The sequence below is a fragment of the Trematomus bernacchii genome, unplaced genomic scaffold (genome assembly GCF_902827165.1).
Source record: "Trematomus bernacchii unplaced genomic scaffold, fTreBer1.1, whole genome shotgun sequence".
Taxonomy (NCBI): domain Eukaryota; kingdom Metazoa; phylum Chordata; class Actinopteri; order Perciformes; family Nototheniidae; genus Trematomus; species Trematomus bernacchii.
Window position 1 is genome coordinate 3,771,269 of NW_022987966.1, and position 15,801 is coordinate 3,787,069.

At 42.7% G+C, this 15,801-nt stretch overlaps 2 protein-coding genes across 2 annotated transcripts in view; both read left to right on the plus strand.

Annotated features, from left to right (window-relative positions):
* The window catches only part of fat3a (FAT atypical cadherin 3a), a 105,969-nt gene extending 97,693 nt beyond the window's left edge, over window positions 1-8,276 (plus strand). The window contains 7 exon segments of the mRNA XM_034115808.1: window positions 172-186; window positions 189-324; window positions 1,144-1,844; window positions 2,093-2,206; window positions 3,239-3,298; window positions 4,374-4,409; window positions 6,668-8,276. Coding sequence (XP_033971699.1) covers window positions 172-186; window positions 189-324; window positions 1,144-1,844; window positions 2,093-2,206; window positions 3,239-3,298; window positions 4,374-4,409; window positions 6,668-7,299 — 1,694 coding nt within the window. The 3' untranslated portion in view covers window positions 7,300-8,276.
* A 4,585-nt stretch (window positions 8,277-12,861) lies between these two features.
* LOC117471056 (keratin-associated protein 5-1-like) lies at window positions 12,862-15,203 on the plus strand. Its single transcript, XM_034115834.1, has 3 exons — window positions 12,862-12,935; window positions 13,755-14,344; window positions 14,926-15,203. Exons 1-3 carry the CDS (start codon window positions 12,862-12,864, stop codon window positions 15,201-15,203), a joined length of 942 nt encoding a protein of 313 aa, XP_033971725.1.
* Window positions 15,204-15,801: the final 598 nt, after the last annotated feature.

A 15,801-nucleotide genomic window follows, 5' to 3' on the forward strand; every position in this document is an offset into this window, starting at 1 on the left:
GTGTGTGTGTGTGTGTGTGTGTGTGTGTGTGTGTGTGTGTGTGTGTGTGTGTGTGTGTGTGTGTTTGTAGGTCTTTATTATGCTGTGTGGATGTACTCATGTGATTTCCCAGAGGTGTGTGTCTGTGCTCTGCATTCTTAATGAAGTGTATCTGCCTGTCTGTGTGCGCAGGGTTCTCATGCAGCTGTAACCCCAGTACACCGGAGGGCGCTGTGAGATGGAGATCACGGCGTGTGTTCCCAACCCGTGTCAAAACGGCGGAGTGTGTAAACCCATCGGTAACGCCTTCTTCTGCAGCTGCAGGAGAGGCTTCAAGGGCCTGATGTGAGTCTAAACACACACAATCCTGTAAACATTTATTTGTTACACGACTCTAGCAGTCTCTCCATTGAGTGGTGCAGGAATGATTCCTTTAACCTGGTAATAAGTTAGCATTTCACCACATCCTGTTCGCTCGTTTCAGGGTCAATGGTCCTTGAACGTGTTTTTGGTTATGAAATAAGATCAATGGTTAAGACAAGTTTAAGAGATACATTTAGTTAAATCATTAAATCATCAAGAAAATCGTTAAAGATTATCTTGCGTGCGTGCGTGCGTGCGTGCGTGCGTGCGTGTTCATTTATCATTTCTACATTGTGCTTTTAATGGGCATTTAAAACAACAACTCAAGGACCTTTAAGTGTACTATTTTCAGTCAATATTTAATAACCAACATTTAAAAAAGATTCAATGAAAATAAACAAAAAAACAAACATGTATTGACTGCAGTTGCTGTTCCTGACCACAACAAGGCAGCATTAAATTAAAGTTCAACATATTGCCCTCTGCTTTTCATCTTCTTCAAACACAATACTTAACCGTCAAAGTAAAGTAAAGAAATATAATGATCTTATCTTTAGCTTCCAGCGTACACTCTCTTTGAATTTGTAAGAAGCCAAATGGCTCTGGCACAGCAGATTGATCATATTAAAGACAAAGGGATAGTGCTGGCATAGGGACTACTTCTGCAATCTATCCAGTGCATTTACTCTGTCACTCACAATGCGATCCATCTGGGAGCAGGTCATTGATCTGTCAGAAGTTATTTGTATTTGTAAATTCACACCTTTCCTTTTTCCTGTTTCCTCCATCCTCATCCTGCAGGTGTGAGGAAGATGTGAACGAATGTGACCGCAGCAATCTGGAGGGTGAGTGTGAGAATGGCGGCGTCTGCGTCAACACTTACGGATCCTTCTACTGTAACTGCACGGCGGGCTTTGTGGGCCAGCGCTGCGGCCTGCGACCCGTGGTGGTCCCCGACATGCAGGCAGGTCACACCGTGGTCGGTAAAGAGGAGCTGATCGGAATCGCCGTGGTGCTTTTTGTCATCGTCACCCTCATCATCCTCTTCATCGCTTTCCGCAAGAAGGTTTTTCAGAAGAACTACTCGCGGAACAACCTGTCTCTGGTCCAGGACCCGGCTACTGCAGCGCTCCTCAACAAGGCCAACGGTGTTCAGTTTAAGACCCTTCACTGCACACCAGGGGACCCCCTCAACCTGTACTCAGAGCCCACCGTGCTGGGAGTGGGCGGGATGATGTGTCCTCCACAGGTCCCTGTGAGGCCCATGGCATACACGCCCTGTTTCCAAGGAGACCCGCGGTCCACGCTGGAGAAGATGGTGGATGGGCGCGGTGTGGAGCATACGGAGATGAGCACCTTTCACCCCGAGTCCCCAAGGATCCTGTCGGGAACCACCAGGAGGGGGGTGGTGGTGTGCAGTGTGGCCCCCAACCTGCCGCCAGTGTCCCCCTGCCGCTCAGACTGCGATTCCCTATGCAAGAGCCCATGGGACAGTGATGAGGGTGAGTCTGTGTGTGTTTACTTCCTGCCAAAGTAAGTGGTGTTTGTTAACGTTAATGAGTTCATTCTATATGGATAAATAAGTAACCTAGAGATGCTGTACTGGTCCTTTTGTGCTAGGGTTAGGGTTGGGGTTTGGGTTAGGGTTATCAAACTTTTATAAACAAAAGATCAACAATAGAGCAACCCAATTAGTTTTTTGTCTTTGTTTTGGAATGTGTCCCTCCTGACCCCTGACCTCTCCCTACAGGAAAGATGGTTGACATGGCAGAAGAAGTAACGTGTTTCTCAGGGAGCAACAAAGGCAGCAACTCAGAGGTCCAATCCCTGAACTCCTTCCAGTCTGACTCCTGTGATGATAATGGTAAGACACGCCACTTGCACTAGCCAATAATTTAGAAATTAGTTTTTAGGATAATCAGAATACCAGAAAAAATGTAATTTCAATATTCTCATAGTCATGCCTCAGGTAAAATAAGAAACATAGGGCACCCCTATTGGGGTAATTATATACGTGTCTCTTCCATCTGTCATTTATCAAAGTTGTTTTTTAAATCATACAAATTGTTTTTTTGTGATTGCAACTACTGGTAAGGCTCGAAGATTAGCAAAATCCAAAATATGTTGTCAATCATGTGCAACTGTTAACAATTGTGATCATATGCATTCAGTCAGGTATGTATGCATGTATTATCAATTTTGAATTGCTGTACAATAATGCAGGAATGCATTCCAAAAGTTTCCAAATACTTTCTTACATGTGTTCATGATTTTAGGGTCACTGAAAGCATTCTTGAAGAAGCTCAGGGGTTTTCATTGCTTCACACTGTGGTGGTCTTCGTGCTGGAGCTGTTTTTGTTGTCATTTTCATTGCATCATGCTGATTTTATTTGCAACCCATGAAATTAATTGATTTTAATTGTTTCAGAATGATCAAAATATATCGTTTTGGTTTCCAAAATGATGACATTATTTACTGATTTAATCATCAATGATTAAATGTTTGAGTTGTGCTGCAGCCATATTAAAATTGATGCCATTTTCATTGCTTTGCTTGTTTAAGTCTGACTGGTGTACCAGATAAGGAAGTCCCTAAAAGGAAAAGCAGTATAGTGTAGTGTTTTTGGTTTTATGCTTACACATTGCTTTATTTGTGAAGTTAATTTTCTTTTTTTTGGCAGTCATTTCTGATTTATTTGTTTCAATAAAAATGTTGCAAATTGCCCCCGAACATCAAAATCTCGACAAGAAGTCTTGAGTGTGCCTGAGGCAGACCAGGTAGCCCTCTCTGCAGAAAGGACTGGCAGCAGCGGGCAGCCATAAGCAACGCCATAACGAACATTTTTGACTTTGGATAACTGTATTTACAAATCTCCTCCTTCTTTCCCTCCACAAGCCTCCATAGTGACGGTCATTCGACTGGTGAATGATGCAGTCGACACAATCGAAAGTGAAGGTACCATGTCTCATCCCCTTTGTATCTCTCCTCTCTCTTTTCTCTTATCCCAGTCTGGTATTTGCAGTAACTCTTCAGTTTTATACCCAAGCTAAATGCTCTCCCTGTGTGTTACATACTGTACCATTCAGTTGGACACTGTTCATGAACTAGCTGAAAGATGATTATTTTCCCCTTCCTCACACATTCTCAAGTCAGGGTTAGTTAGTGTGACCTACTTCAGGGTTAGTTAGTGTGACCTACTTCAGGGTTAGTTAGTGTGACCTACTTCAGGGTTAGTTAGTGTGACCTACTTCAGGGTTAGTTAGTGTGACCTACTTCAGGGTTAGTTAGTGTGACCTACTTCAGGGTTAGTTAGTGTGACCTACTTCAGGGTTAGTTAGTGTGACCTACTTTATAAAGCAGTGGTGGCTAACCACATTCCACTGATCACCTCAGTAGGTGATTTTACAAATGAGTTCCTCCATTTTACTCGGCTGTTTGGTTGGAATAAAAAGTGCTCATGATCATGAGAGTTGTAGATGATTGGTAGAAAAAAACAGGTCATAGGCCGTGTCTCAATGTTCATGTTTCTACTGTGTGTACTTAGATTTGCTGTACATCCCTAGACCATCCCAATGCTAGGTATGGCAAAATACAATGCACTAATGTATGTGTACCTGAATGGTAAACTAATCAACGCTCAAAAAGTTCAGTATGGAACACTCAATGGTCGCCATCTTGGCTATGTTATGTGTTGTTGGCTAGCTAGTTAACAACATAGAAAGTACAGCAGTTAAGTGCCCGAATTGAGACACAGCAAGAGTTTTATACTAAGTAAAATGAGGATGAGAGATAAGGGAATGTTGGGAAGCAGAGGTGAGATTTAACATAATCAGGACCCTGTTAACCAGGCTCTTTATATCAAGAATTTATAGTGAGTCAAATTATAAAAGAAATCACATTAGACAGACTGACATTTCTCCCATAGAACACCCACCCCTTAGTCGTATTCCACACGAGTACATTCAGAACAGCACACACTCACTACCCAATGCTAAAGGCTTCTGTGTTATGTTGTTCTTCTACCTGACAGTGTCAGTAATGGACCATGGTCAAACCTACAACAGAGGTGACTACCAGACCCTCTCCCTTTACCCCTCCCCCTCTATGTATCTATCTATCTCTCTCTCTATCTATCTCTCTCTCTATCTCTCTCTCTATCTATCTCTCTCTCTATCTCTCTATCCATCTATCTATCTATATATATATATATCTATCTATCTATCTATCTATCTATCTATCTATCTATCTATCTATCTATCTATCTATCTATCTATCTATCTATCTATCTATCTATCTGCAGCGGGTAGACAAAATAATAATCAGAAAAGAATGCTGCTTTAAAAAAAAAATCATATTGCCATATATCAATTAGCATAATAATGATGTCCTGGATGTTTGAGGAGCTATTATATTAGCAGCTATTTGACCTGCTGCTTTAATTATGATTAAACCATAAATCGCTATAAATCGAAATATCCCCTCTCAAGACACCAACTGGCTCCATGCATACACACACACGCCATTTACTGGTGCCTTTGGCCAACATCATTCTAAAAGTAGACTATTCAAATAATAACAATATAGTGATAGTCAATATCAGACTGTCTTGACAGTGCTGACTGTTCTGTCCAGCTAAGAGAGCTATACTGTCTCGCTCTGGCATGGTAGCAGTTTAATTGCATTAGTTCATAACATTACATGTAAATTAGCTGTTGCTTATATCCAATGAATAAATGCTGTTGATGCGATACACATTATTACCAATGGTTTCACACTTTTCTGCTGGTCATTGGTCGAGAGTAGTGTGTTGAACAATGTAGTTATTCACCAGCTAAAGGCAGGGAAGAAGAATACATTTAGCTGGTGAACATGAATTGAAATCATGCAGATTTATTTTAAATGGCAAATGTTTATTACTAACACATTAGAGCCATAACCTCCCTATGTTGTGTTGGAAATTGGCTTAACTACACCTGAACCAGACCACCAATAGCATACCAAAAAATCAAATCTTGAATCATCACTGTTTTATCTCCAAGTTATTTGATCTTGAACCCTCAATTTTTTTTTGTCTACCCGCAATATCTTTCTACCTCTGTGTATACCCAGCTGTACTTTAGTATTTCTGTCATTGGTACATTTCTCTGCTCATCCCCTTCCCGAGTTGGAGGTTTGTGTGCGTATATGTGATTTGATGTGACTCCCGACCCCTCCAACAACTCATTGTGCTGTGCTAAATTAGCAGCCCAGTGCAGTCCCCCCCCTTCCTGACAATTTGATTGCCTGCCATTCTCACCTCACTGCATCCACCATGTTCCTTTTTTTGGATTTTTATCTCCAGCCCAGTGATGTTACTGTACCAGTTGTTGCGTGATGAAGTTTTCACAGCCTCTTCCCATGGTTTGTGTTCTGCTTTGATGCATGGATGTGTTCTTGTTTGATTTGTCATTGCTTTACTCACCCTGTTTTGCTCTTGAATGAACTTGTACTCAGTTAAATGTATCTGCAGAGTTTTTGGTAGATTATCCTTTTGTTCTGAGAAACCTCTGTGATGAGCATCATCATCCATGCTATGCCAGTAGATTGTTGGCTCAAGTGCTCATTACAAAAACCTTAGCAACGGTCCCATTTCAGACTCCCACCCATTGAGTTTCTATTGGGTAAACCCTTACTAAGGGCTCTGCCAAATGTGATCAACATTGCAGCTTAGTTTAGCTTGAAGCTAGAGGAGACAACCAATGAATATAGTGTAAAACCGTACAATCTCAAAATAATCCATATCCTTTCATTTTTGTATTCTTCATTCTGCCATTGGCTGTTGTTCGTAGTCCAGACATTTTCATCACAAACTTACAGTGACACTGTTCAAATTTGGGTCATTTGAGTACAGACATATTGTCTAGAGCCAACAAACCAAAGACAATGCATGGTTTTGCATCACTTTGCTACATTGACCAAGAGGAAAATCTACCAGATATTTGATGTACCCTTCTAACATCCAGAATGTGTTTTTTGATCCCGCAATAAGGCTTGAGTGCTGCAAATCTTCATGAAGCTCAGCATGCTGTGACATCTGTGATCCCTACACTCAAAGGCTCTTGTTGTGCATGTCAAATACCCTTAAAGATCTAAAAAGTTTTCTGTCCAGGATGTGCTTTGTCTTGAACCTGAGCTTCCACCACTCTGTGTATTGCACTGTGTATAATGTGCCTGGTGCATACTAAGGCATGTCTGCTGCAAAGCTCTTCATTGTGGAAACTAGTTTGATGTTGTCTTGTTTCACAGACCAGATTGTTCCTAACCATCTCTCCTTCTACTGTTCAGCATACCATTGGGACACATCGGACTGGATGCCTAACACCAGGCTATCAGACATTGAAGAGGTGCCGGGCTATGAAGCACCCCCCAGCAGCGACGCAGCATGCTCAGCCCCACGCCTCGGAGGAAGCACCCGTGAACTTGAATCAGACTATTACCTAGGGGGCTATGACATTGACAGCGACTACCCCCCTCCCCACGAAGAAGAGTTCTTGAGTCTAGACCAGCTGCCACCTCCGCTGCCCACAGGTGAGGAATACCCTGAGGCCTACACGCCGCTGCCCACCAACCCCCCAGTCTCCAAGGAGAGCACCCTGAGTTCTGGCAGCGCTGGGCATCAGCAAGCCAGGCCAAACTTCCACCCCAGCCAATACCTGCCTCCCCACCAGCTGCCCCTTGGAGAGGCCTCCCATGGGGACCTCAGCACTCCAATGAGTGGGGTAACCCCAGGAAATGGGGACACTGATGACTCTGTGTCGCTAAACATGCGACTGTCCGTTGGTGCATCGTCAACCTCGGACATGTCGGCCCCCGGCGGGCTGGATGACTCTGAACATGGCAGTGACTTTGACAGTATGGACGAGCTTCGTCGAGGCGTTACCATCATCACTGACTCACAGCAACAGACTGAGGTGTGATTGGTCAGTAAACAAAGGCTATGGGATCTATAATGGACCAGAAGGAGCATAACATTGGAAGAAATGGAAGGAAATGCACAAGTGGAGGTTATTGCAGGAAGAAATGCTTTGTCATTAATGCTTGGTACTTCTTTAGCTATAACAATGACCTTAAATCTAAACAAATTTCAACTGTTTTAAGTACTATCCTTTGGAAGTGTTGAGTTTGACCATAAACAACACACTCACTGTGTGTTGTCAGCTTAGTCTCCGCTGTGCAGAACAATCAGAAGTGTCCTTCCTGCTCCAATAGGGAGTCACTTGTAATGTGAAAAGAATGGGGTAGAGAATGTGAATGAGAAAGACTAATCCAAAAGAGATGGAAATGTACAGATGCGGTAGAGAAGATAAGAGAGAAAGAGAAGGGACAATCATGTAAGTAAAAGGGTTGTTTTTTTCCCTGCTCCTTCAAAGAAGCCAATTGGACCACTACTTTCTGAAAAGAAATACAAAATAATTACACAAATGCCCGTTTCTTTTTTTCCTCCGGGGATTTGTAAACTTTGTAGTGCTCCGAACTTGTACAGACTTTGTAAAATAGTATGCCCTTACTGGTGAGTACGTCTGAAGCAATGTATCAGCCACATGACGAAGAGCCATTTATTTGTTTTAATGTGGAATGTGCTTGCTCTTTGCCCCAAAATGTTTTTTCCGCCATCAAGTCATGAGATTTCTGCCATGGTTTCTCATCATTCTAAAATGTTTAAAATGTTTAATGTATCATTCAACTTCCAGCTTTATTTCATCTGGTGCGGAAGCCAAGAGCTGCTATAGTTGCTGATGTAATAAACTATAAATAAATCACAAACTGATAATTATACCCACAGTTAAAGGTGGGGTAGGTAATTTTGGAGAAACCAGCTCGAGTGCGCTAGAATTTGAAAATACAAAACCGGAAAAAATCTGCCACTTCCTTACAGAGCCCCTCCTCCAACACACATGAACGCGCACATGACCAATGAGGGCACGAGATAAGTTTGTGCACAGATGGAAGGCTGACAGGCAGGTAGGCCATCCAATCATTTTAGCCGGCCCGGCTAAAATGATTGGTCGTGCTTTTTACAGTACTACGGCTTCCACAGATGACATTTTTTAATGGATTTTTTGTCAAAGCACTTAAGATATTCATTGCTATCGGGATGTTAAGAGCATTCCATGGAATATAACAAAAAGTGTATCTCGAGCCGGTTTCTCAAACTTACCTACCCTACCTTTAAGACACCGTTTCTACATGTAGTCTTTAAAGACTATTCTTTTTGGATAAATAATTTCCTCTAATATTACCCCCAACTTAGTTTAAGGACATCAGGACTTAACATGTTGTTCTGTTCTCTCAATACATTTCAGCTGCTGTTAATAAGAACAGCAGTAAAACGACCTTTGTCGTTCTACATGACTATGATGTACACCTGTATGAATATGTTACTATTAAGCTGGTAGCCACAGGGCTGATGAGTGAGCTAGTTATTGCAAACAATGAATGAAGCAGCTGATGCCAAACAACTATAGCGTGACCTCAGGGTTTGGCCTGAACTAACGCTATGCTCCATTTGGTGGACTATTAATTATAACAAAGCCTTTTTTATTGTCATATTTTAGGTGAAGAATCCTCACCCACAACTGAATAGAATGCCATGATCTAAATGTGATCATGAGAAAATGTATCTGAAATAATTATATTAGCAACCGCAGCCACTCTTTGCAACAGTCATTTCTTATCTGCTACTGTAGAGTTAAACATCTTTGGCACAAATAATCAAAAGCGCCAGCCGACCATATTCTTGTTTCTTTGATCTGTTTCATATCAAAGCATTATTCCAAATATCCATGCGGAACAGACACATTTTAGCGGCACTGCATTCCAGTTTTGTCTGTTACTTTGTAGCATCTTCACCATGTCTCTAGACAGAAGTCGAACCTTATCCCGGCCCTAATGGCTTAGTTCCCATGCGGCCTCGTGGACAGACAGCACATGAAACTGCTTCAGATCGTCACTGTATTGTACTCTAATCTGCCTGATCCACTCGGGCATGCAGCTCCTTTGTTCTTTGTAACAGATGTATGTGTTTAAATCTCTGTACATTGTAAATAGCTAGGTTGTTAAAATGCAGATTTTGTAGATACACAATCCTAAACTTCCTTTGAGTTTTTTCTTTGTTCGACTGTTTGATGTGAATGTGGACACTAAGACTGTGGAATATCAATTATTTTCACATCATTCCTGCCCTTTCACTGACGGACTGAATGCCATTTCAATATTATAGATGAGTTTTGCACAGTATTAAATCCAGAAAATATTAGTTTTCTTACTTTTGTTTGTTTTATGTTAATGAGGGAATCGTTTTTGTATATTTCTTTCATCTGGAATGTTTCAATGAATTTCTAATGTTCAAAGACATTAGGCAGTGTCAACAATATGTCCCCTATCTGCAGACATTGTGTGTACAAAGTGAGTGCTTTTTTTTACTTTTTATTTCAATGCAGTGCAGACAATAAAAAGGTTCTTGCGCAACATGTCACCTGTCCTAGAATCTGAAAAAAATACACCCGCAAATCATCACAGCTGCTTACACTCCTCATATTGGGGCTAGGGTTAGGGTTACCTTGTGGTAATACTTTGCGTTGTGCAGACTCCCACATCTAACATCCTTAATAAGAATCACAAAGCATCATCATTCACCTACTCCTGTTTTCCAAACCACCGAAGATCAATGTTGTCCTGTCGCACAATGGGTAATATCAAGTTAAAGAGCTGTGAAGCACAATGGTTACAAACCCTTTTCTATCATTGAGTCAAGTGACGACCCTTGACTATTGTTAGGTGACATATTGTGTGGATATTTCATATTATATTATATGCATTACAATAACAGCGCCAGTACACATGAAGAACTCAAGAACTATAATAATAATAACTTTATTTATACAGCACTTTTCAAAACAAAGTCCCAAAGTTCTTAACTAGATTAAGAACAGGCCGTCCAGGCTGCAACAAAGCATGCGGTCATAATTCCCCAAACCCACCCAACTAAAATATACAGCTTTTCAACCATAGCAGCAGTAATACAAAAAAAGAAAGTAAAACAAATAGAACATGGTTGTCGAGTAAAACTGAGTGTTGTCATCATTGGTTAAAAGCTTGAATAAAAAGGTGAGTTTTAAGAAGGGATTTAAAAGATGTCACTGAGTCTGCCACCCTCCGATTCTCAGGCAGGGAGTTCCAGAGCTCTGACGGAGAACGATCGGTCACCCTTTGTTGTTAGCCTGGTTATGGGAGCAGCCAGCAGAGCCCCTCCCGAGGATCTGAGATTGTGCACATGTAGGACGTAAAATATTTTTAGGGTAAAGGGGAGATTGTTTTTTTCAATCAGGGGCGTTTCGAGACACTCTGGGGACCCCAGGCAGAAGAGACCTGGCCCCCAACACATCCAGCACCACCCCCCCCCAACTGAAATTACGAAACTGAAATGATGAAGCTTTTGACAGCGCGCTACTATGACATGTCATTGCAGTGTCTTCTACATGGCAAGAAATGAAAGGGGGTTTCATGTTGTCGTTGCTGAGGACCAATGTAATCGACCTTCTTTGGGGTATTTCCTTGCCTGTTGGCAAGCGGCGCCTCTGTTTTCAATATAAGAATAGGACTACAAAAGTCATTATGATCATTACAATATCTGCTGATGACTTAGCTTTATTGCAGAGATTTTACAAATACACCTGAACTACATTTAAGCCGCTCTGGATAAAAGTGGCAGCTAAATATTATGTAATGCAGCATGCAAGATATTACTTCCGTGTGCACTGCATTCTCCACAAAGACAAAATAGGTTATATTAAGTTTTGTATTCATGACATTTTCCAATCATTGGCAAAAAACAATATTTTCCCCATATGTGTTTTTAATTGTCCAACTGCATTTCCTTGAAATTGTAAGATATAATAATAACAACAGCCACCATTCCTGCACTGTCAACCAAGGGTGGACCCTCAACCCTTACAGCACTTTTACCTCTACCTGTTTGATTTCAACCCTGACTAAAGCAACAAATTAAATTATAATAATCATTGTGTTGCTATCCTGCAGAAATGGCAGTGAGTCAGGGGGCTCAAGCAGTAGCAGGGTTGGTGGTTCGATCCCCAGCCCTTGCAGCCAACATGTTGACGTGGCAGGATACCTAACCCCACATTGCTCCCGTAGGCAAGTCTTTATATAAACGCTAAGTCATTCTGTATGTGTCATGACTGAACATCCACACTTCTCTCCTGAAAAGTCTTCCAAACCAGATTGTCCGTGCAACATTACAGTTCTGAATGTCCATTTTAGGTTCAACAACATCAAAAAGAACAACCAAAAATAGCATAATTTAACATATTCTGTTGAGTAAACTTTAATTACTTTTTGAGGTAACACATTATTGAAATAAAAATGTTCTGTTGAGTAAACTTTAATTACTTTTTGAGGTAACACATTATTGAAATAAAAATGCATACATGCCGTTAGACATGCCACAAACGCAAAGAATAATGAGTTTAATTCACTATTTCAATGGAAGACCTCACATGAAGCCCTTGATATACTGTAAACGGCAATAGGATCGAGTGTCAACAGTCATTTAAAATGTGTTCTTGCTGCTCATACCAGGTCTATTAATACACGACTGAAACTAATACAGTATAAATTGTTGATGCGAACATATGTGAACCCGTTTGATTTACACGGATACAACAAAAATATATCAGATATATGCACAAAATGCACAGAATCAAGGGGAACATTGGTTCACTGTATTTGGCAGTGCAGACAGATGAATGTGTTCTGGGAAGAGGTACGAGGTACAATAGAGAAAATCATTTCAAAGCAGATTTGACTGGATCCAAAGTGTTTTCTGTTGGGTATATATAAAGCATAAATATAGTAAACATGAGCGATCATTCATAGACCTCAGCTTGCTCTACGCCAAAACCTGTATTGCATTTTTTGGACAAAGGCTCACAGCCCAAGCATCACTCATTGGTTGGGACTGATGCTGTCAGGCCTCCCATTGGAGAAGATATCCTAGATATTAAGAGCTAGACAGCAAGTATTTGAGATGGTATGGAAGCTCTTCATGGATTATGTGAAGGATCTAAATGTATCTAATGTTCAAGAGGATGAATAGATGTATTGCCGGCACAGTTTCCGAGATTCTTTTCTGCATAATGTTTTCAAAGTATTGCCTTGTATAATACAGATGAAGCATGTTTGTTGATATTTCATTTTTTTATTATTGTTATATAACAATTAAAAGAAAAACATTGTGGGAAAGAAAAACACTGGAAATATCTTTACTTGAATAAAGTGTGCAAAGCACCTTTTTATCCAAAGAAAGCTACATTTAAAAAAAATACCTCCCCTGATTTAAAAAACTGAAAACAAAATCTGATGTCCTACCTTAATAAAAGGCAAGAAATAGAAGTATGAATGTGCCATTAAAGGGATGGCCACGCCTTACACAGAGGTGTAAAGACAATACTCATGCAATCATGTACGTCTTTGTTCAGAGACGGATGTCCTCCTACCTGCTTTGTGTGGATATAAAAGCTGCCGTCCGTCCATTGTAGGACATCAAACAGCAAACAACTTACTGAACAGGTGGAATCAGAGAGCATCACAACATCTGTCGCTGCAGGGAAGACAAGTCAACAGCAGACAAAATCAGTAAGTCATTTAATGGTGAATATTTTAAGGATTTAAATCAATGCAAGTTTAGTTTTACAATATAATGAAATGTAACAATATTCATAATAATAATATAATACAAAATCACTTGTTGCCATGACAATCTTCCTTGCTCGTGTATTTTTTTCTGCTACATTTTTGTGTGTTGTTAATTGTTTGTTTCATTGTTGTGTGCGTACAGCTGAATTGTATGGTTTGAACTAAAACGTAAAAATAATGCTAACAATCTATTCCAGAAACTGTGTATGGTAAAAACAAAAACAATAACTTTGGTAGAGTTGTAGCGTTTCACAGTAAAAAAGTTAGCATTTACAACTAATAGAGTATTTCTGTCTCAAATGTTAGTCTTTGAAAAAATACAATTATTTTAGTACATGCTGAGTTACACTGCATCTTTGTAATTTGTAATTTTATAAGTATGCTTATTGAAAGCAATACGTAAAAAAAAACATTTCGTTTCATGCATTTCTTTGTAAAAACAATACACGGTTGTTGTTACTGAACCCATACTAACAAAAATATATGTTTATTTTATTTGAGCAATCAGGATTCCTAAAAAGATGATGAAGATCTGTGTCATCCTTCTTCTTTGCCTTAGTAAGTTTAATAAATCAGATGCAATACACAATGAGTCATACATGCTGAATGAAAATCTGAATGTTATACTGAGCCATCAATAACACTGCACCAACCACAGCTGCACCAACCACGGCGTCCTCAGCCCCAACAGTAACTACTGTGGCCCCTGCAGCAACTACTGTGGCCCAAGCACCAACCACGGCGGCCCCGGGAGAAACCACAGCATCCCCAGCCCCAACAGTAACTACTGTGGCCCCTGCAGCAATTACTGCAGCCCCAGCTGCAATGACAGCGGCCCCTGCAGCAACCACAGCGGCCCCAATACCAACCACAGCTGCACCAACCACAGCGGCCCCAGGAGCAACCACAGGGTCCCCAGACCCAACAGTAACTACTGTGGCCCCTGCAGCAACTACTGCGGCCCCAGCTGCAATGACAGCGGCCCCAATACCAAAGACAGCGGCCCCTGCAGCAACTACTGTTGTACCAGCCCCAGCAGTATCTACTGCGGCACCTGCAGCAACTACTGCTGCCCCTGCAGCAACTACTGCGGCCCCAGCAGCAGCCACAGCCGCCCTAACCACAGTGGGCCCTGCAACAACCACAGTTGTCCCAGCCCCAGCAGTAACTACTGCGGCCCCTGCAGCAACTATAACAGCAACTACTGTGGCCCTTGCAGCAACTACTGTGGCCCAGAGTCCTGCACGGGTCTGATTTTCAAGACCCGCTCCCGCGACGCGCAATACCGAACCCGCCCCGCTACCCGCACATATTGCCAATTAGTTCCGCAACCCGACCCGACCCGTCGGCACAAGATCCGCAACCCGACCCGAACCCGCATATATATGAGCAGAGAAAACGTGCAAATATTAACACACGCAGTTGCATATTTGTCTCAAAAAGCGTGGGATGTTGGTTATTTTCTCCATCTAGGATGACACCAAAAGCCTCCCAGACGTTGGATTTCGCTCTTGAGGAAGTGTTATTGAAAATCCTGTATTGTCCGCTAGAGAGCTTCACCTCAGCCATTTCGAATGTGGCGCGCTCAGCAGCAGATTGATGCGCTGCAGAGGTTATGATTATGCGCGGTCCCGCGGGGGAGAGGTCGGGGGATTTAAACATTAAACTAAATTATTATTATTTTAATATATTTATTATGCAACACCCGCGACCCGACCCGCATCATCTTTGTTTTACCCAGAACCGAACCCGGAAAAAAGCGTTTGAAAAAATACCACCCGCGAATCACTTTTTTTGCGGGTCACCCGTCGGGTACCCGCCCGATGCAGGACTCTGCTGTGGCCCATGCACCAACCACTGCAGCCCCAGCTGCAATGACAGCGGCCCCAATACCAACCACAGCTGCCCCAGCAGCAACCACAGTTGTCCCAGCCCCAGCAGTATCTACTATGGCCCATGCACCAACCACTGCAGCCCCAGCTGCAAAGACAGCGGCCCCAATACCAACCACAACGGCCCCTGCACCGACCACAGTGGCCCCAGCACCTACCACAGCAGCCCCTGCAGCAACCACAGCTGCCCCTGCAACAACCACAGCGGCCCCTAAAGCAACCACAGCGGCCCCTAAAGCAACCACAGTGACCCCTGCACCAACCACAGCGGCCCCTGCAGCAACTATAGTTGTCCCAGCCCCAGCAGTAACTACTGTGGCCCCTGCAGCAACTACTGTGGCCCCAGCAGCTAACACAGCGGCCTCAGCACCAACCACAGCGGCCTCAGTGCCGATCACGGTGGCCCCTGCAGCGGCCACAATACCTACTACAGATGCCCCTGCAGCAAACACAGCCGCCCCAGTACCGACCACAGCGCCCCCTGCAGCAACTACTGCGACCCCAGCTGCAATGACAGGGACCCCAATACCGACCACAGCGGCCCCTGAACCAACCACAGCTGCACCAACCACAGCGGGCCCTGCAGCAACCACAGTTGTCCCAGCCCCAGCAGTAACTACTGCGTTCCCTTCAGCAACTACTGTGGCCCCTGCAGCAATTACTGCGGCCCCTGCAGCAACTACTGTGACCCCAGCAGCAACCCCAGCAGTAACTATTGCGGCCCCTGCAGCAACTATGGCACCCCCAGCAGCAATCACAATGGCCTCAGCACCAACCACAGCAGCCCCAGTACTGGTCACAGTTGCCCCTGCA

Bases quoted from the DNA above. Each gene is read 5' to 3' on its own strand.
- LOC117471056 (XM_034115834.1), top strand. From the start codon at position 12,862: ATGTACGTCTTTGTTCAGAGACGGATGTCCTCCTACCTGCTTTGTGTG. The intron at 12,936-13,754 runs GTAGGACATCAA...CACCAACCACAG, and splicing joins AAAGCTGCCGTCCGTCCATT to CTGCACCAACCACGGCGTCC. The intron at 14,345-14,925 runs GTCTGATTTTCA...CGCCCGATGCAG, and splicing joins TGGCCCAGAGTCCTGCACGG to GACTCTGCTGTGGCCCATGC.